Source organism: Entelurus aequoreus, linkage group LG14 (assembly GCF_033978785.1).
Source record: "Entelurus aequoreus isolate RoL-2023_Sb linkage group LG14, RoL_Eaeq_v1.1, whole genome shotgun sequence".
In the NCBI taxonomy this organism is placed as follows: domain Eukaryota; kingdom Metazoa; phylum Chordata; class Actinopteri; order Syngnathiformes; family Syngnathidae; genus Entelurus; species Entelurus aequoreus.
The window spans coordinates 27,128,717-27,152,326 of record NC_084744.1 but is presented as its reverse complement, the minus strand read 5'-3'; the positions used below and the strand labels follow the sequence as shown (position 1 = coordinate 27,152,326).

General features: G+C 39.4%; 2 protein-coding genes across 6 annotated transcripts in view; both read left to right on the top strand.

Moving 5' to 3' along the window:
- Positions 1–10,263, top strand: part of LOC133664624 (gastrula zinc finger protein XlCGF57.1-like) — a 40,179-nt gene extending 29,916 nt beyond the window's left edge. For 2 of the 4 annotated variants that reach the window (XM_062069410.1, XM_062069411.1), the window contains one exon: positions 9,087–10,263. In XM_062069410.1, the coding sequence (XP_061925394.1) occupies positions 9,087–10,222 (1,136 nt within the window). In that variant the 3' untranslated portion in view covers positions 10,223–10,263. The remainder of the gene's footprint in view (positions 1–9,086) is intronic. The other 2 variants (XM_062069413.1, XM_062069412.1) reach the window with 2 other exon arrangements.
- Positions 1–23,610, top strand: part of LOC133664598 (oocyte zinc finger protein XlCOF6-like) — a 183,537-nt gene that overhangs the window by 68,816 nt on the left and 91,111 nt on the right. The window lies entirely within an intron of this gene.

The window sequence follows — 23,610 nt, the reverse complement described above, 5'->3', positions numbered from 1 at the left end:
TACTTCTTCAGCTTCGGTAAGTAGCAATTGTCAGTGTTTTGTGTCGGGTTCCAGATGTACTCCACTTTGTAGAGTTATAGTCCAGAACAGACTTGTTTTTGTCATTCCAGTTTCTCTATTTACCCATGTTTTGTCTGAGGTTTTTTCCTAATTAGTCAGATATTCCCCTTTGGCTACTAATGCTCCTAGATCTTCCCATTTCATGTCATAATCTTTGTACAGTGATATATGTGGTGCAGTATACATTCTGAACAGGGTAGACATGGGTGCAGGTAGCTTTATAGCCACTGCAGCTGCTGCTTCCCCGTCAGTGTACAGATGTGTCAGTGTTACTTTTGTTGGAGTCTCTTTTTGTAATTTCTTTTGATAGCCAAAATCTGGTCCATCTCTGTACCACATGGTCACATGCAATTCATCAACATTCCTGTTGTCTTTTATTGTTACCTGTTTCTTTCCCTCATTTAGCAATGCTGTTGCTGTGTTTAATGGAGGTGTATTTTTCAGATCTAGGGAGTACAAATATTTGGGTCCTCCTACTCCTTTTAGTACGCATATGTCTCCTCTCTCTAGTTGATGTCGTCTTTTAACAGTCATTCCTCCTTTATAATTTGATACTATCGCTAAACCTAGCACAGTCATTACGTCTCGTCCTAATAGGTTTACTGGACAGTCTGGGAAACTTATGATTGGCATGTTACACGAATTCCCTAACGGGTCTCGCAACCATACTACTTCTGTTTCCGCTACTGTCACAATTTCAGCACAAAATTTTATTCCCACTTAGTTTTATACCTGGAAAATGTTCTCTACATGTAGTTCTACATGCTCCGGTATCGCACAAGAATTTGATTTCTTTGCCATTTATTTCAATTATTATTTCCGGTTTACTCGCTGTTTGTTTACTTAAGTCCTCATAATTTAGTATGTCCTTGTGATCACTCTGATTAATTTCTTTCGTGTGGTATTTGGAGATTTGGATGTCTCCTGATCTAGTCATGCTGAGTAACCTTGACTGTTAATTTTTTTCTCATGCCAATCACGTGCCAAATGTCCTTCTCTGCCACAGTGCCAACATACAGTAGGGTGCCTTTGTTGTCCTCCACCTAAGTTCCATCCTCTACCTGATCGTCCGTGTCCTCTAAACTGTCCTCCAAACTGTCCTCTACCCCGCCCTTTATTTTGGGTATAATAGATTTCGCTATTTTCCTCCTCGTGGTAGAATGTGTCAGTGCCTACTTTTGCTCTTTTTTTGTTTGTAACTTTTTCTGCATGTAATGCATGATTTATGTATTCATCTAATGTTCCTGTGGGGAAACCAATGTAATGTTTGTTCACCCACTCATGTATGGCTTGTCTGGAGTTTGCATGCAGAATGTTTTTTAATTGTTGTTGGTAGGGTTCCTGTGGATCAGCATTTTCATTTAGTCCGCTGTGTTGTTTAAATGTTTTTTCCAGTCTTATTTTATAATCTTCAAATGTTTCTTCATCTTTTTGTTTTGTTCTTCCCAATTCAGTGTAATTTGCTCTTTTTTGGAACCTTTGTTCAACACGTGCCATTAAGTCTCGTACCCTATTTCTTAGGTCGTCGTGGTCATGTTCTAATGGTATTCCTCTACCGTCCCGTATGTTTATTCCCATGGGGTCCCAATTGCCTCTTACTTGGTGCAATTTCGGCCCCAATGCAGTCATCCATGCAGTCTGTCTCCATCCGTTAAGGTGATAGGATCTACGGAGGTTTTCCATCCCCTCGAGGAACTGTGTTACGTCCTCGGTATATGGTGTTACCTCTTCTAATGCCTTTTTAACATCTACCAACGTCCATGTCCTGTGTACTAACAGTGTTGGGACTTGTCCATGTTCTCCTGCACGTGGATTAGCCACTTCAATTAATGGATATAATTCCCCATTGTCAAGATTATAGCCTGGAGATGGCTTTTTAGGTTCGGGCGAAAACACTACCCCTTGCTTTTTGGACCATTTCAGGTCTGGCTTTTTTGGGTCCCTTTTTGATTTTACTGTTAGTTGTGTTGTTACACTTTCATTATATGGCGGTGGATTTTGTAATTTGTTTAGGTCTGGATATATCGCTGATTGGTGATTTGTTGTTGTTGGCGCGCTGTGTGTGTCTGCTTCTGTTTGTACTTCTTCCTCACTTGACTCATCCTCACTGTCTTCCCTTACAAACTGCCTATTTCTTCTCCTAACTGGCCCTGTTTCATAATCTTCGGTTCTATGAAACATTAGCTTTTCGTCTCTCTTAGCCCTTTCTTTTCCCTCTTCCCTTCCTTTTATTTTCCTTTCTTCCTGCTCTTCCTTCTTTTTCTGTCTTTCTCCGTCTTCTCTATTTTGAGCCATTCTCATCCAGCACCCTGTGTGGTCCCACCCCATTCTGGCTAGCTTTTTTCTGTTACTTCCACATTTTTGTATTATTGATTCCCTTAACCTTAATACATCACCTACTTTGAGGCATCCTGTAAATTTATGTTTTGATATCCAGTCATCGAGAAATTTCAGTAAATCTGGGTTTTTTATTTCTACTGCTTTCCAGTCTTTACATTTTAACTCGTCTTTTGGACTAACCTTTGGTTTACTTGTCCCTTTTCCCATTTTGTAAATTTGGAGTAATCCGTCGTCCCCTACAGAGCCGAACTTATAAGGATTACTTTTTCTTTACTTTTAAGATAGTGGTTTAATTTATTATTGTGGTACACGTCTCTTCTACTGGAGATGATTCCCCAGTGGAGCTGTCTTGCCTACAAGCTTCCACAATAACCCACTATTTACTTCTCACAACTTTAATATGGAGTGATAGCCTAATGGCGATTACTCCCACACACTCTGACGTTCATGCATACTTTTCAGTGTTATGGTATTCGGAAAATTTTCAATGTTTCATGTAGGAGTCCGACCCCCTCTAGGTTATTGTTGTTTACGGACAAAAATTCTGTTTTTTTTCTGAATAGACCTTGTTAGGTCTGTGTTGGACGCCGTCGCCCTCAGATAATGGCTTACGGATATTTCAATATTTATTGTGGGCTCCGCCTCCCCCAGTATGTTGTTTTATGGATATTACGGATGTTCCAGTTTTCGCGGTCCCGTTTACCTGCAGTATTTTGGCCTCTTCCTCTTCAGTTTTAACTTATCTTATTTCGAATTTTAGAATTTAGTTTTTCAAATATTTCGGGTATTCCTGTTTTCGCGGACCCCGACGTCCTGCAGTATATTGGCCTTTTTACCTGTTAGAGCCTAGGATTTACAGGGTTTGTATATGCGTCGTAACCCTCAGTCATACGCTTTTTTATTACACCGTTTCTTTCTCTTAAAACGTACTCACTGTTCTCTGCGTTCCTTCCCTCTTGTCCTCGGATTTCCGTCAGCTTTTCAAATTCCAGCCAAAATGAAGAAAAGCAGTTCCTCAATCAGGATTTGGTTGCCATGGTCTTTCTGGTTTCACTCACTCTTGCTGGAATCGTCAAAACGTATTGGATCCGGCTCGAAGGACCAATTTGATGTCAGGTTCAAACACTGATGACATCTATTAAACAAGACAAAAGGCAAGGAATCAAACAGAGACAGAATTCAATTTGGACTCAATTGAGGAGAGACATGGCCACTGTACTTCTCTGTACAGTCTTGCACCACGCTCTGACGAAGAAGGTTTCCGTCCTCTCTTTAGAGAGGACGGAAACATCTCTCTAGATGTTCAGATGAAACATCTCTCTAGATGTTCAATGTTTACGCAACAACACATTTCTCAACAGGATTGGGTAGTATGTAAACAGTCCTTGTTTTCGGTCACATGGGAAGACAAAAGAAGAAGATCCCTCGGGCCTGGGCTTGTCGTAGATTCAGCTTTGGCAGGTTTTTGAGGACAATGGATGACCCCTCCCGTCTGTTTCTATCGTACACAGCGGAATCTTCCAAGCGTTTGGCTTGGTACAGCTGAGTCAGCTTCTTGTCTGTTCATTGGGAACTCAGAATGGAAAGTTTTTTGATAATTTAAATACAATTTTTCTGACAGCATGCGTACAACATGATACATCACACATGCATGCGTACAACATGATACATCACACATGCATGTATACAACATGATACGTCACACATGCATGCATACAACATGATACGTCACACATGCATGCGTAAAACATGATACGTCACACATGCATGCGTACAACATGATACGTCACACATGCATGCGTACAACATGATACATCACACAGGCATGTGTACAACATGATACATCACACATGCATGCCTACAACATGATACATCACACATGCATGCGTACAACATGATGCATCACACATGCATGCATACAACATGATGCATCACACATGCATGCATACAACATGATGCATCACACATGCATGCATACAACATGATGCATCACACATGCATGCATACAACATGATACATCACACATGCATGCATACAACATGATACATCACACATGCATGCATACAACATGATACATCACACATGCATGCATGCATACAACATGATACATCACACATGCATGCATGCATACAACATGATACATCACTATTTCCAGTTTGTCTTTTCAACATTTTGGAAAAGGAGTAGGAAGAAGCAGAGCTTATTTAATCCTACCACTTTTCTTTTACAAAACAGTTGCTAAAACTTTTGTTCACTTCCTGTTCTCAATTTATTCACAATATACTCCATAAGTAATCACAATAAAAATCAATAAATAATACTCGGTGAAGTAAGTTATATTTGATATGGTGAGATAAGTAAGATTATCTAGAAAATGAATGGATGAATGGAATAAATTCAGAATGTTTATCATGGTTCTTTTTCTTTGTACTTTGTAAACACTTTAAGTTTGAGTAGTTTCTTGAAGTGGATTATATTAGTACATTGTTTGATTTCTTTGCTTCATCCATTCCATCATTTAATTCCACATACTGATATACTGAAGGTCTTAAGTGTTGTACGTGCGTACAAATGTTTTGAATTACATTTTCCTCTAAGATTATATTTCTCCTCTTTTGTTGAGAAGAATTGTTGTACATTCTTGGCTAGCAGGTTATAGTTTGCTTTGTGTATCATTTTTCAGTATTTTCGATTCAATAAATAAAGGGTTTGAATGTTCTCTATATCCAACATGATGTGTTATTCTAACTGATTTTTTTGTAACACAGTTAATGAATGAAGTGTACTTTTGTAGTTATTTCCCATATTTCTACACAATAAGTCAGATATGTAACACTAGTGAGCAGTAGAGAATATGAAGTGATTTTTGGTCTAGAACATGTTTTGCTTTATTCATTATTGACACACACACACACATTATTGTATGTGTGACCTTCTTGACATCCTCTGAAAAATGCTTACCTCTTTAGAAAACCAGATCGACCACATCTGCATTATGTTGTATAGTTTTTATATGAGATTTCCAGTTCATTTTATCACCAATCATTCTACCTAGAAATTTGGTTTCATTTACTCTTTCAATTTCTATTCCATCTATTTGTATTAGTTTGACTTTCCCTTCTACTGTTACCAAATAGCATTATTTTAGTTTTACTGAGATTCAACGATAGTCTGGTTTTGTCAAACCATCTTTTTAATTTGTTCATTTCTTCTGTTATTATTTGTATTATCTTCTGTGTGTTCTCTCCTGAACAAAACACTGTTGTATCATCTGCAAATAATACTAACTTTAAATATTTTGTAACTTTACAAATGTCATTTATATAGAGATTGAATAATTTTGGTCCTTGTATTGATCCCTGAGGTACACCACAGGATATATTTAGTGTTGTAGAAGTGTGTTGGCCTAGCTTCACGTATTGTTTCCTGTTGGTTAAATAACTTCTAATCCAGTTTAAGACTAACCCTCTGATGCCATATTGTTCTAGTTTTTTGATTAAAATATTGTGATTAATTGTGTCAAATGCTTTAGTTAGATCCAACAACACTGCTGCTGCACATTTGTTAACATCTATTGCATTGCTCATTTCTTCTGTCATTTCAATTAAAGCCATCAAAGTTGAAATATTAGCTGTGTATCCATATTGGTTCTCTTCTAGTATTCTATGTTTGTTTGTTGAACTCTCTAATCTGTTATTGGACAGTTTTTCAATGATTTTAGAAAATTGTGGAAGTAGAGAAACAGGTCTATAATTTGTAAATTGATGTTTGTCTCCAGTCTTATAAATTGGTGCAACTTTAGCTATTTTCATTTTGTTTGGGTATTTGAAATGATAGGTTACTTCAATAACCATTTTTTAAAATCTTTTCCATATCAATTCCATTACAATCGGTTGAAGTCTTAGATTACAGGATTAGAACTATTTCCTCCTGTGTCACATTACTGAGGAACATTGGGTTGGGATTTGGCTCTATGGTATCATTATAGTCCTCAGTTAAAACTGGGTCTGGAATCCTTTCTTCCAATTTTGGTCCAATATTTACAAAGTAATTATTGAAGCTTTTATCTACTTCATTCCTGTTGTCATTATTTGTGTTTCCGTCTAAGAAGTATTGGGGGTAATCCCCCCAAATATAAGCTTTGGCTTCAGCCTATTCCTTTTTCGGTAATTATTTTTCTTTTCTTTTTGTGTGTAAATGTGTATGATTGTTAAATATGTATAATCTGTACTGTTAAACTGGTCACACAAAATGGTTGATGGTTGATTATATGACGGAAATAAACTTATTTAATAAAAAAAAACATATGGGACGCGGGTTGTCTTACGTCAGCACCGGAAGTGGTAAAATCAGCTGCTCACCTGGCGGGTTTTTTGGGGATGAATAGGGAAGTCCTTCTTTAGCTGCTGTCTTGTTTTATCATATATTGCTGCCTTTGCACCTGTCAATGTTCACTTTTGTATGCACATTAAATCAACAAAAAATCTTGACTTTGGAGCAATGTTCACAGACTCTAGTATTTGGCTCTCTATTAGATGTGACAGTGCCTACCTCTTTAGGACCACCCTTTCTAGATATATAAAGATTTGTATTTACAACATTAATATATACATACTATGCAAATATAAAAAAAGGTAAGCTTTTAGTTACTTTTAATAAGTTTTGCTTTAAATTTTTTGTTTGTAATTTTTATTTTTTAATCTTCATTATTTACTTCAAGTTATTACAGTATGTCTCTATATACATATTTATTTTATACATTTTTTCCAAAGGAGGCACATTTCAATTTCTTACTCACACTTGTTATTACATATGTTGGCCAGAGGGGGATGAATAGGGAATTCCTTCTTTAGTCCTTCTTTAGCTGCCATCTTGTTTTATCATATATTGCTGCCTTTGCACTTGTCAATGTTAAATGTTTATGCACATTAAATCAACAAAAAATTCTGACTTTGGAGCAATGTTCACAGACTCTAGTATTAGATGCAACGTTATTGGGACCATGATTTATGTCCTAAGTTGTTCACACCTCCTCATATGGAATTTACTTTTCCTTCTTCATGTCTCAGGAACACACACACATACACACACACACACACACACATTATTGTATGTGTGACGTTCTTGACAACCTCTAAAAAATGCCTACCTCTTTAGGACCACCATTTTTAAATATATAAAGATTTATATTTACAACATCAATAATATATACATACTATGCAAATATAAAAAAGGTAAGCTTTTGGTAAAACATTTTTGGATTTAGTTTTTTTGTAATTGGTTTTCAATCTTCATTATTTACTTCAAGTTATTATGATCTCTCTCTTTCCCTATCTATCTATCTATCTATCTATCTATCTATCTATCTATCTATCTATCTATCTATCTATCTATCTATCTATCTATCTATCTATCTATCTATCTATCTATCTATCTATCTATCTATCTATCTATCTATACTGTATCTCTCTCTCTCTCTCTCTGTATGTATGTATGTATGTATGTATGTATGTATGTATGTATACATTGTTTTGATTCATTTCAATATCTTACATACACTTGTTATTACATATGTTGACCAGATGAGATATTTGCTGGGAGTCCATATTGGTTCTCCACGAGCGTCCCACTTTTGTTGATAAATATATCTAATCGGCTATTGAATAGTTTTCCCAAGATTTTGGAGAATGGTGGAAGTAATGAAACTGGTCTCTGTTTAGTAAACTGGTGTATGTCTCCATTCTTAAAAATTGGTACGGCTTTTGCAATTTTCATTTTGTCAGGGAATTTGCCGGTTAGAAATGATACGTTGCTGATTTTGATATTGTCAGAGGTTCTGAAATGTCTTCTATAACCTTTTTTATGGTTACCATATCTATTCTATGACAGTCGGTTGAGGTCTCGGATTAACAATTTTGTACAATTTTGATTATTTCTTCTTTTGTCACGAAACATGGAATTGGGATTTCTGTCTATGAGCTCACTCAAGTCCTCAACTGACCCATCATCTGCATTTGGAAATCTTTGTTCCACATTTTTTCCGATATTAACAAAGTAATCATTAAAACGTTCAACTATTTGGTTCGTATTGTCATTTTTTGTATTTCCATGTAGAAAGTACTGGGGGTAATCTTTCTTAGCAGCATTTTTAATGATGCTATTTAGGATGCCCCATGTTGCTCTCATGTTGTTTCTGTTCTTTGTCTGTAGTATTCCTTCCTTACATGTTCGTAGTATACCAATAAGCTTGTTTATATATTTCTTGTACTTATTTTCTGCCTCTATAGATGTCTGTGTTATAAATATTTCATATAATGTTTTTTTTTTGTGACAAGCATTTTTCAGTCCTTTTGTCATCCATGGTTGGTTGTTTTTCTTTTGCTTCTTACTAAGTTATTTCCATGGACAACATAAACATTGATATTATACATGTGGGCCAGTATATATATATAAATGCTGTTAAATATAGCTTTGATGCGGCAAGCTACTTTTGCAGTGTAGCGTGTAGTGTAGCTTGCTACAATTTTCTGAGGATAGCTTAGCTACATTTAATTGAGAGTAACTTGTAGCTTAACTTACTACATTGTCCAGGTAGCTTGCCCATCACTGTCTATTTACCCTACCTCATATGTCAATAGTTTGAATACTGCAAACTTCAATACAGTAACACCTCATTTGTTCTGCAGACGTCCAGCGGGTGTCAGCGGGGAGTCATGAAGAGGAGTGGCACACCAGTGTGGGACAGAAGGAGCTACAGGCCCCCTCCCACATTAAAGAGGAGCAGCTTCATGATGAAGATGAAGCTCAGTCCTTACAGCTTCATCACAGTCAATGTGAGGAGAACAGAGGGGCGGAGCTTGTAAGTCAACACATCACAGAAGCTGATGGAGAGCATTGTGAAGATATAAAGTCAGAACCAGACAGCATCTTTGCTCCACTGTCAGACATGGACCACATGATGTCAGACTCTTCTGATCACAGTGACCACATCCAAAAACCTTTGGAGAGTAAAAATGACTCTAAAGGTGATACGAGACATCACACTAACAACAAACACTTTGACTGCTCTGAATGTGGGAAATCATTTAGACGGGAGAGTCTTTTTACAGTACACATGAGAATACATACTGGAGAGAAACCTTTTACTTGCTCTGTTTGTAAGAAGAGTTTCTTCAGAAAGGGTGACATGACCACTCACATGAGAACACATACTGGAGAGAAACCTTTTGCCTGCTCAGCTTGTGCCAAAAGATTCAACACTAAGAATGACATGACCACACACATGAGAACACACACAGGTGAGAAACCTTTTACTTGCTCTGTTTGTAAGAAAAGTTTCTCCAGAAAGGAACGCATGAACACACACATGAGAACACACACTGGAGAGAAACCTTTTACTTGCTCAGCTTGTGCTAAAAGATTCAACACTAAGAAGGAAATTATATTGCACATGACAACACACACAGGTGAGAAACCTTTTACTTGCCCTGTTTGTAAGACGAGTTTCTCCAGAAAGCAAAGCATGACCAGACACATGAGAACACACACTGGAGAGAAACATTTTGTTTGCTCAGCTTGTGCTAAAAGATTCAACACTAAGAAGGAAATTATATTGCACATGAGAACACACACAGGTGAGAAAACTTTTACTTGCTCTGTTTGTAAGAAGAGTTTCTACAGAAAGCAAAACATGACCACACACATGAGAACACACACTGGAGAGAAACCGTTTAATTGCACTGTGTGTGATAAGATGTTCAGGTTTAAGAATCAGGTCAGTAAACACAAGTGTGTAAGAGTCATGGAAGCTGCAGGGATTTAAAAACACTTAAAGGCCTACTGAAAGCCACTACTACCGACCACGCAGTCTGATAGTTTATATATCAATGATGAAATCTTAACATTGCAACACATGCCAATACGGCCGCGTTAACTTTTAAAGTGACATTTTAAATCTCCCGGGAAATATCCGGCTGAAACGTCGCGGTATGATGACATATGCGCGTGACGTAGTCAGTTAAACGGAAGTTATGGTACCCCGTAGAATCCTATACAAAAAGCTCTGTTTTCATTTCATAATTCCACAGTATTCTGGAAATCTTTTGCAATTTGTTTAATGAACAATGAAGGCTGCAAAGAAGAAAGTTGTAGGTGGGATCGGTGTATTAGCAGCGGACTACAGCAACACAACCAGGAGGACTTTGTTGGAGAGCAGACGCGCTAGCCGCGACCTCACCTTGACTTCCTACGTCTCCGGGCCGCCAAACGCATCGGGTGAAGTCCTTCGTCCTTCCGTCAATCGCTGGAACGCTAGTGAGCACGGGTGTTGATGAGCAGATGAAGGCTGGCTGGCGTAGGTGGAGAGCTAGTGTTTTTAGCATAGCTCTGTGAGGTCCGGTTGCGAAGTAGGCTTCAATGGCGTCGTTAGCACAGCATTGTTAACCTTCGCCAGGCTGGAAAGCATTAACCGTGTTGTTACATGTCCACGGTTTAATAGTATTGTTGATTTTCTATCTATCCTTCCAGTCAGGGGTTTATTTTTTTTGTTTATATATGCAGTTAAAGCACGATGCTATCACGTTAGCTCGTAGCTAAAGCGTTTCGCCGATGTATTGTCGTGGAGATAAAAGGCACTGAATGTCCATTTTGCGTTCTCGACTCTCATTTTCAAGAGGATATAGTATCCGAGGTGGTTTAAAATACAAATCCGTGATCCACAATAGAAAAAGGAGAGAGTGTGGAATCCAATGAGCCAGCTTGTACCTAAGTTACGGTCAGAGCGAAGAAAAATATGTATTTCACTGCATTCTAGTCCTTCACTCTAACGTTCCTCGTCCACGAATCTTTCATCCTCGCTCAAATTAATGGGGTAATGGTCTGAATAGCTCTAGCTGCGTTGAAAACAATAGGAAAATATGAGGGAGTGAACAACTGACAACGTCACGCTACTTCCGGTAGGGGCAAGGTTTTTTTTTTATCAGAGACCAAAAGTTGCGAACTTTATCGACGTTGTTCTCTACTAAATCCTAAAGGCCTACTGAAATGAATTTTTTTTATTTAAACGGGGATAGCAGATCCATTCTATGTGTCATACTTGATCATTTCGCGATATTGCCATATTTTTGCTGAAAGGATTTAGTAGAGAACATCGACGATAAAGTTCGCAACTTTTGGTCGCTGATAAAAAAAGCCTTGCCTGTACCGGAAGTAGCGTGACGTTGCAGGTTGAAAGGCTCCTCACATTTCCCCATTGTTTACACCAGCAGCGAGAGCGATTCGGACCGAGAAAGCGACGATTACCCCATTAATTTGAGCGAGGATGAAAGATTTGTGGATGAGGTACGTGAGAGTGAAGGACTAGAGTGCAGTGCAGGACGTATCTTTTTTCGCTCTGACCGTAACTTAGGTACAAGTTGGCTCATTGAATTCCACACTTTCTCCTTTTTCTATTGTGGATCACGGATTTGTATTTCAAACCACCTCGGATACTATATTCTCTTGAAAATGAGAGTCGAGAACGCGAAATGGACATTCACAGTGACTTTTATCTCCACGACAATACATCGGTGAAGCACTTTAACTACGGAGCTAACGTGATAGCATCGGGCTTAACTGCAGATAGAAACAAAATAAATAAACCCCTGACTGGAAGGATAGACAGAAGATCAACAATACTATTAAACCATGGACATGTAACTACACGGTTAATGTTTTCCAGCCTGGCAAAGCTTAACAATGCTGTTGCTAACGACGCCATTGAACCTAACTTAGCAACGGTACCTCACAGAGCTATGCTAAAAACATTAGCTATCCACCTACGCCAGCCCTCATCTGCTCATCAACACCCGTGCTCACCTGCGTTCCAGCGATCGACGGAGCGACGAAGGACTTCACTCAATCATCGATGCGGTCGGCGGCTAGCGTCGGATAGCGCGTCTGCTATCCAACTGAAAGTCCTCCTGGTTGTGTTGCTGCAGCCAGCCGCTAATACACCGATCCCACCTACAGCTTTCTTCTTTGCAGTCTTCATTGTTCATTAAACAAATTGCAAAAGATTCACCAACACAGATGTCCAGAATACTGTGGAATTTTGCGATGAAAACAGAGCTTTTTGTATTGGATACAATGGTGTCGGAATACTTCCGTTTAACTAGTGACGTCACGCGCATACGTCATCATACATAGACGTTTTCAACCGGAAGTTTAGCGGGAAATTTAAAATTGCACTTTATAAGTTAACCCGGCCGTATTGGCACGTGTTGCAATGTTAAGATTTCATCATTGATATATAAACTATCAGACTGCGTGGTCGGTAGTAGTGGCTTTCAGTAGGCCTTTAAACAGTGATTGTGCTAAATGTAGTTTAAAAACACAGCATGTTTAATATGAATGTATATTTGATGTTGTATGTAGTGCTTCTCATCTTCTAGTCTTATATGTTGTCCTGTAGTTACTTTTTATGTTGTGTTCATTTATTGAATATTATATATGTAGCTACTATTTTATTTTATTTTCTCATTGTTTAAAGAGAGGACATCTTATTTAAATTTGTTTTTTTTTTGTGTCTTATAAAATGACAATTTTTTTTCGATTGCATCTTATTGATGTTATTATCCAATTAAAAGTATGAATGAATAAAATTGTTAACAAAATGTGGACTCTGGCAGATTGGCAGCATTGTTACATCATGGATGTTAACTACTGCAAAACATCAACAAAGAAGAAAAATGCTGAAGTTAGCAACACATCACTGAACTTTAGAGCCATCGTGAGTGGAGTTGCTTGTTTTTATTGCTGCATTTGTACTTATTTCACCTCACATCTTCACTTTTAATACTAAAGTCTTCTTCAAATATATTGTTGTAGGCTTCTAAGATTTATGTTTCTGATGTGTGTGTAGTCTGTGGAAAGGGTTGTTGTCCCTTGTGGATCAAATTGTTCACTTGCACATATACATCTTCATCATCATCACCGGCCCACTACTGGACGAAACCTTAACATTAATGTTTTAATATAAGTTTGACCTCATTATTCCTTGATAATAAGACTATCCATCTTCTTCCGCTTATCCGAAGTCGGGTTGCGGGGGCAGCAGCCTAAGCAGGGAAACCCAGACTTCCCTCTCCCCAGCCACTTCGTCCAGCTCTTCCCGGGGGATCCCGAGGCGTTCCCAGGCCAGCCGGGAGACATAGTCTTCCCAACGTCCGGTGGCCATGGATGAAGTGCTGGCTGTCCAGAGTCGGGACTCCGGGTGGACCACTAGCCTGTGCATCGGTTGGGGACATCTCTGCGCTGCTGACCCGTCTCCGCTCGGGACGGTTTCTTGCTGGCCCCACTATGGACTGGACTCTCGCTGATGTGTTGGATCCACTGTGGAATGGACTTTCACAATATTATGTCAGACTCACTCGACATCCATTGCTTTCGGTCTCCCCTAGGGGGGGGGTTACCCACATATGTGGTCCTCTCCAAGGTTTCTCATAGTCATTCACCGACGTCCCACTGAGTTTTTCCTTGCCCGTATGTGGGCTCTGTACCGAGGATGTTGCTGTGGCTTGTGCAGCCCTTTGAGACACTTGTGAATTAGGGCTATATAAATAAACATTGATTGATTGAACGTGTCCTGGGTCTTCCCCGTGGCCTCCTACCGGTCGGACGTGCCCTAAACACCTCCCTAGGGAGGCGTTCGGGTGGCATCCTGACCAGATGCCCGAACCACCTCAACTGGCTCCTCTCGATGTGGAGGAGCAGCGGCTTTACTTTGAGCTCCCCCCGGATGGCAGAGCATCTCACCCTATCTCTAAGGGAGAGCCCCGCCACCCGGCGGTATTTAAGCACTGTATTAGAGTGCTTCTTGTAGTACTCCAACTCGCCACACTGAGAAGTGGGGGCGATCGTGAGCTAGCAGATGTGTGTTGCTATCATGTTTTATCAGCGAGGAAGACAGCATTTGTGTTTACTTTTTTGTCAGATCCAAGTTTTATTGCTCTGCTGAATAAATGAATCACTATGGCTGCCAATATGGAGGATTATATATATATATATATTTTAGAACACATACTTTCCTTAACAGGTAGCAAAATGACACCACAAAAAAGTGAACTCGCAGAAGGATTTAGTACGTATTTTATTATTTTACTAATTAATTAACTATAAAGAGTAATTTGACAGTGGATATTTCACAAGAGTTCACCAAAAAGTGGAAAATGGGAATGCTACATAAAATGCTTAACATAGACTGATACTGATACTGTGTAATCATTTATTTGTCCTAAAATTATTTTGAGATATAAATTGATGTCCCCCCCAATGTTAAACTCATTTCTACGCTCACTGTGTGAAGACTGGAGGTTAATGTACTAATAAAGTAAAAACATTTACCAAAAATGATGTGTATATATGTTACCCAATAACAAGTCCGTCTGTAAGGCACACAAACACATTTATTCAACATCGTTATGAGGTAACATGGAAGATGCTAACGTTAAGCTAACTAGCGAGGTGATGCTGTGAAGAGCTGCTCCGCAAAGTTGGCATACAACCAAAAAATACTTTAAAATGTTATTATTAATGTTCACTTTCAATGTACTTATTTGGAACATGTCAAAACTTTACAAGCACAACTTTTGCTCAAGTGACCAACCGTCCAAAATGAGTGGAAGAAGCAGAGCTTGTCTGGTCCCCCCCAGTGGAAAAACTAAATGCCACTCAATGATGTGTTCAGTTCAGTTCAGTTCATTTATTTATATCGCACATTTAAAACAACCTCAGTTGGCCAAAGTGCTGTACAGACATAAGACATAAGGGGCACATAGTGTCACATTAACATGGTAACAATAAATACAATAGTAAAATATACCTTAAAAGAAGTGCAGAATGTATCACCTAAAATACTAAAATGTAATAAATAAATACAAATGGATAAAACAAGAAATAACAAAGCAACCAAGATATCCTGCCTAACTGGATTTGAACGCCAGGGAGTAAAAATATGTTTTTTAGATTTAAATTGGCTCAGGGACTGAGAGTATCTAATAGATAGTGTAAGGTTGTTCCACAGTCTGGGCCCTGCCACTGAGAAGGCTCCATCTCCTCTGGTTTCTAGCCTAGTTTTTGGGACAGCCAGGAGGAGCTGGTCTGAAGACCTCAGAGTCCTGCTGGGACAATAAGGCTGCAGCAGCTCAAAAAGATAGGGCGAGGCTTCTTGGTGTAAGCATTTAAAAACAATAAGTACAATTCTAAAATGAAGGGAAGCCAGTACAGGGGTAATGTGCTCACGTCGTTTGGTTTTGGTTAAAAGGCGAGCAGCAGAGTTCTGCAAGCGCTGCAGCCTCTGGAGAGAGTCCTGATCCAACTTACGATTCAGTTCTGAAATGGCCCCAGTTTGTGTTCCCACAGCTGGACCCATGTCTTCCATTGCGACGGGCAGCCTTTGAGGTCCTTGAATGTCTGCCATTGTCTTCCGAATTTGAGGATACACCAAAGCAATGCCCAGCCCAATCAGCAGATGCCCAGCAATCACGGTTCCAATATGATGGATGCAGTAGCTGTTATACTTGCACAACACTGATGGATGCAGTAGATGTTGTACTTGCACAACACTGATGGATGCAGTAGATGTTATACTTGCACAACACTGATGGATGCAGTAGATGTTATACTTGCACAACACTGATGGATGCAGTAGATGTTATACTTGCACAACACTGATGGATGCAGTAGATGTTATACTTGCACAACACTGATGGATGCAGTAGATGTTGTACTTGCACAACACTGATGGATGCAGTACATGTTATACTTGCACAACACTGATGGATGCAGTAGATGTTATACTTGCACAACACTGATGGATGCAGTAGATGTTATACTTGCACAACACTGATGGATGCAGTAGATGTTGTACTTGCACAACACTGATGGATGCAGTAGATGTTATACTTGCACAACACTGATGGATGCAGTAGATGTTATACTTGCACAACACTGATGGATGCAGTAGATGTTATACTTGCACAACACTGATGGATGCAGTAGATGTTGTACTTGCACAACACTGATGGATGCAGTAGATGTTGTACTTGCACAACACTGATGGATGCAGTAGATGTTATACTTGCACAACACTGATGGATGCAGTAGATGTTGTACTTGCACAACACTGATGGATGCAGTAGATGTTATACTTGCACAACACTGATGGATGCAGTACATGTTATACTTGCACAACACTGATGGATGCAGTAGATGTTATACTTGCACAACACTGATGGATGCAGTAGATGTTGTACTTGCACAACACTGATGGATGCAGTAGATGTTATACTTGCACAACACTGATGGATGCAGTAGATGTTATACTTGCACAACACTGATGGATGCAGTAGATGTTATAATTGCACAACACTGATGGATGCAGTAGATGTTGTACTTGCACAACACTGATGGATGCAGTAGATGTTGTACTTGCACAACACTGATGGATGCAGTAGATGTTGTACTTGCACAACACTGATGGATGCAGTAGATGTTATACTTGCACAACACTGATGGATGCAGTAGATGTTGTACTTGCACAACACTGATGGATGCAGTAGATGTTATACTTGCACAACACTGATGGATGCAGTACATGTTATACTTGCACAACACTGATGGATGCAGTAGATGTTATACTTGCACAACACTGATGGATGCAGTAGATGTTGTACTTGCACAACACTGATGGATGCAGTAGATGTTATACTTGCACAACACTGATGGATGCAGTAGATGTTATACTTGCACAACACTGATGGATGCAGTAGATGTTATAATTGCACAACACTGATGGATGCAGTAGATGTTGTACTTGCACAACACTGATGGATGCAGTAGATGTTATACTTGCACAACACTGATGGATGCAGTAGATGTTGTACTTGCACAACACTGATGGATGCAGTAGTAGTTATACTTGCACAACACTGATGGATGCAGTAGATGTTATACTTGCACAACACTGATGGATGCAGTAGATGTTATACTTGCACAACACTGATGGATGCAGTAGATGTTGTACTTGCACAACACTGATGGATGCAGTAGATGTTATACTTGCACAACACTGATGGATGCAGTAGATGTTGTACTTGCACAACACTGATGGATGCAGTAGATGTTATACTTGCACAACACTGATGGATGCAGTAGATGTTATACTTGCACAACACTGATGGATGCAGCAGATGTTATACTTGCACAACACTGATGGATGCAGTAGATGTTATACTTGCACAACACTGATGGATGCAGTAGATGTTATACTTGCACAATATGATGATGCAGTAGATGTTATACTTACACATTATGATGGATGCAGTAGATGTTATACTTGCACAACACTGATGGATGCAGTAGATGTTGTACTTACACAATATGATGGATGCAGTAGCTGTTATACTTGCACAACACTGATGGATGCAGTAGATGTTATACTTGCACAACACTGATGGATGCAGTAGATGTTATACTTGCACAACACTGATGGATGCAGTAGATGTTATACTTGCACAACACTGATGGATGCAGCAGATGTTATACTTGCACAACACTGATGGATGCAGTAGATGTTATACTTGCACAACACTGATGGATGCAGTAGATGTTATACTTGCACAATATGATGATGCAGTAGATGTTATACTTGCACAACACTGATGGATGCAGTAGATGTTATACTTGCACAACACTGATGGATGCAGTAGATGTTATAATTGCACAACACTGATGGATGCAGTAGATGTTGTACTTGCACAACACTGATGGATGCAGTAGATGTTATACTTGCACAACACTGATGGATGCAGTAGATGTTGTACTTGCACAACACTGATGGATGCAGTAGTAGTTATACTTGCACAACACTGATGGATGCAGTAGATGTTATACTTGCACAACACTGATGGATGCAGTAGATGTTGTACTTGCACAACACTGATGGATGCAGTAGATGTTATACTTGCACAACACTGATGGATGCAGTAGATGTTATACTTGCACAACACTGATGGATGCAGTAGATGTTATACTTGCACAACACTGATGGATGCAGTAGATGTTATACTTGCACAACACTGATGGATGCAGTAGATGTTATACTTGCACAACACTGATGGATGCAGTAGATGTTGTACTTGCACAACACTGATGGATGCAGTAGATGTTATACTTGCACAACACTGATGGATGCAGTAGATGTTGTACTTGCACAACACTGATGGATGCAGTAGATGTTATACTTGCACAACACTGATGGATGCAGTAGATGTTATACTTGCACAACACTGATGGATGCAGCAGATGTTATACTTGCACAACACTGATGGATGCAGTAGATGTTATACTTGCACAACACTGATGGATGCAGTAGATGTTATACTTGCACAATATGATGATGCAGTAGATGTTATACTTACACATTATGATGGATGCAGTAGATGTTATACTTGCACAACACTGATGGATGCAGTAGATGTTGTACTTACACAATATGATGGATGCAGTAGCTGTTATACTTGCACAACACTGATGGATGCAGTAGATGTTGTACTTGCACAACACTGATGGATGCAGTGGATGTTATACTTGCACAATATGATGATGCAGTAGATGTTATACTTACACAATATGATGGATGCAGTAGATGTTGTACTTACACAATATGATGGATGCAGTAGCTGTTATACTTGCACAACACTGATGGATGCAGTAGATGTTGTACTTGCACAACACTGATGGATGCAGTGGATGTTATACTTGCACAACACTGATGGATGCAGTAGATGTTATACTTGCACAACACTGATGGATGCAGTAGATGTTATATTTGCACAACATGATGGATGCAGTAGATGTTGTACTTGCACAACACTGATGGATGCAGTAGATGTTATACTTGCACAACACTGATGGATGCAGTAGATGTTATACTTGCACAACACTGATGGATGCAGTAGATGTTATACTTGCACAACACTGATGGATGCAGTAGATGTTGTACTTGCACAACACTGATGGATGCAGTAGATGTTGTACTTGCACAACACTGATGGATGCAGTAGATGTTATACTTGCACAACACTGATGGATGCAGTAGATGTTGTACTTGCACAACACTGATGGATGCAGTAGATGTTATACTTGCACAACACTGATGGATGCAGTAGATGTTATACTTGCACAACACTGATGGATGCAGTAGATGTTATACTTGCACAACACTGATGGATCTAGTAGATGTTGTACTTGCACAACACTGATGGATGCAGTAGATGTTATACTTGCACAACACTGATGGATGCAGTAGATGTTGTACTTGCACAACACTGATGGATGCAGTAGTAGTTATACTTGCACAACACTGATGGATGCAGTAGATGTTATACTTGCACAACACTGATGGATGCAGTAGATGTTATACTTGCACAACACTGATGGATGCAGTAGATGTTGTACTTGCACAACACTGATGGATGCAGTAGATGTTATACTTGCACAACACTGATGGATGCAGTAGATGTTGTACTTGCACAACACTGATGGATGCAGTAGATGTTATACTTGCACAACACTGATGGATGCAGTAGATGTTATACTTGCACAACCCGGGTGGACCACTAGCCTGTGCATCGGTTGGGGACATCTCTGCGCTGCTGACCCGTCTCCGCTCGGGATGGTTTCCTGTTGGCCCCGCTGTGGACTGGACTCCCGCTGATGTGTTGGATCCACTGTGGACTGGACTTTCACAATGTTATGTCAGACTCACTCGACATCCGTTGCTTTCGGTCTCCCCTAGAGGGGGGGGGTTACCCACATATGCGGTCCTCTCCAAGGTTTCTCATAGTCATTCACCGACGTCCCACTGGGGTGAGTTTTTCCTTGCCCGTATGTGGGCTCTGTACCGAGGATGTCGTTGTGGCTTGTACAGCCCTTTGAGACACTTGTGATTTAGGGCTATATAAATAAACATTGATTGATTGATTGATTGATGTTATACTTGCACAACACTGATGGATGCAGTAGATGTTATACTTGCACAACACTGATGGATGCAGTAGATGTTATACTTGCACAACACTGATGGATGCAGTAGATGTTATACTTGCACAACACTGATGGATGCAGTAGATGTTGTACTTGCACAACACTGATGGACGAAGTAGATGTTGTACTTGCACAACACTGATGAATGCAGTAGATGTTATACTTGCACAACACTGATGGATGCAGTAGATGTTGTACTTGCACAACACTGATGGATGCAGCAGATGTTATACTTGCACAACACTGATGGATGCAGTAGATGTTATACTTGCACAACACTGATGGATGCAGCAGATGTTATACTTGCACAACACTGATGGATGCAGTAGATGTTATACTTGCACAACACTGATGGATGCAGTAGATGTTATACTTGCACAATATGATGATGCAGTAGATGTTATACTTACACAATATGATGGATGCAGTAGATGTTGTACTTACACAATATGATGGATGCAGTAGCTGTTATACTTGCACAACACTGATGGATGCAGTAGATGTTGTACTTGCACAACACTGATGGATGCAGTGGATGTTATACTTGCACAACACTGATGGATGCAGTAGATGTTATACTTGCACAACACTGATGGATGCAGTAGATGTTATATTTGCACAACATGATGGATGCAGTAGATGTTATACTTGCACAACACTGATGGATGCAGTAGATGTTATACTTGCACAACACTGATGGATGCAGTAGATGTTATACTTGCACAACACTCATGGATGCAGTAGATGTTATATTTGCACAACATGATGGATGCAGTAGATGTTATACTTGCACAACACTGATGGATGCAGTAGATGTTATACTTGCACAACACCCAATGGATGCAGTATATGTTATACTTGCACAACACTGATGGATGCAGTAGATGTTATACTTGCACAACACTGATGGATGCAGTAGATGTTATACTTGCACAACACTGATGGATGCAGTATATATTATACTTGCACAACACTGATGGATGCAGTAGATGTTATACTTGCACAACACTGATGGATGCAGTAGATGTTATACTTGCACAACACTGATGGATGCAGTATATATTATACTTGCACAACACTGATGGATGCAGTAGATGTTATACTTGCACAACACTGATGGATAAAGTAGATGTTATACTTGCACAACACTGATGGATGCAGTAGATGTTATACTTGCACAACACTGATGGATGCATTATACTGATGGATAAAGTAGATGTTATACTTGCACAACACTGATGGATGCATTATATGTTATACTTGCACAACACTGATGGATGCAGTAGATGTTATACTTGCACAACACTGATGGATGCAGTAGATGTTATACTTGCACAACACTGATGGATGCAGTAGATGTTATACTTGCACAACACTGATGGATGCAGTAGATGTTATACTTGCACAACACTGATGGATGCAGTAGATGTTATACTTGCACAACACTGATGGATAAAGTAGATGTTATACTTGCACAACACTGATGGATGCAGTAGATGTTATACTTGCACAACACTGATGGATGCATTATATGTTATACTTGCACAACACTGATGGATGCAGTAGATGTTATACTTGCACAACACTGATGGATGCAGTAGATGTTATACTTGCACAACACTGATGGATGCAGTAGATGTTTTACTTGCACAACACTGATGGATGCAGTACATGTTATACTTGCACAACACTGATGGATGCAGTACATGTTATACTTGCACAACACTGATGGATGCAGTAGATGTTATACTTGCACAACACTGATGGATGCAGTAGATGTTGTACTTGCACAACACGGATGGATGCAGTAGATGTTATACTTGCACAACACTGATGGATGCAGTATATGTTATACTTGCACAACACTGATGGATGCAGTAGATGTTATACTTGCACAACACTGATGGATGCAGTAGATGTTGTACTTGCACAACACGGATGGATGCAGTAGATGTTATACTTGCACAACACTGATGGATGCAGTAGATGTTATACTTGCACAACACTGATAGATGCAGTAGATGTTATACTTGCACAACACTGATGGATGCAGTATATGTTATACTTGCACAACACTGATGGATAAAGTAGATGTTATACTTGCACAACACTGATGGATGCAGTATATGTTATACTTGCACAACACTGATGGATAAAGTAGATGTTATACTTGCACAACACTGATGGATGCAGTAGATGTTGTACTTGCACAACACGGATGGATGCAGTAGATGTTATACTTGCACAACACTGATGGATGCAGTAGATGTTATACTTGCACAACACTGATGGATGCAGTAGATGTTATACTTGCACAACACTGATGGATGCAGTAGATGTTGTACTTGCACAACACGGATGGATGCAGTAGATGTTATACTTGCACAACACTGATGGATGCAGTAGATGTTATACTTGCACAACACTGATAGATGCAGTAGATGTTATACTTGCACAACACTGATGGATGCAGTATATGTTATACTTGCACAACACTGATGGATAAAGTAGATGTTATACTTGCACAACACTGATGGATGCAGTATATGTTATACTTGCACAACACTGATGGATAAAGTAGATGTTATACTTGCACAACACTGATGGATGCATTATATGTTATACTTGCACAACACTGATGGATGCAGTAGATGTTGTACTTATATAATATGATGGATGCAGTAGATGTTGTACTTACTTTTGAACTGCTGCTTTTAGGTGAGACATTTGATCCAACATTTGACACACTGTCCCTAGGTTTATTTTGTCAGCAGGATCGTCAACCATGTTGTCTGTTCCACACACTTACTATTTTGCAACTCTGAGAAACTTCATTCAGACTCAAAAGTTTTGCTTTGAACCAAATGTTGTGTTTTTCTTTTTCTTCCACAGGCAACAACTCAAGCAGTTGGTTATGTACATTGTTTGCATCATTAATCAACAGCTGATACACACCCAAATGTTGGTTGATGTGGTCTTCATGACCAGCTTCACTTTGTATTTTATCCTTTAAGTTGGCAGCCTTGCTCAGCTTAGATGTCCTCCATGTCTCCAAGTCTTTGGCAAGCAGTGCCTTCATTGTGAGTGTTACTGTTCCTTTAAGTCCACCACTTCCACCGTCATGCC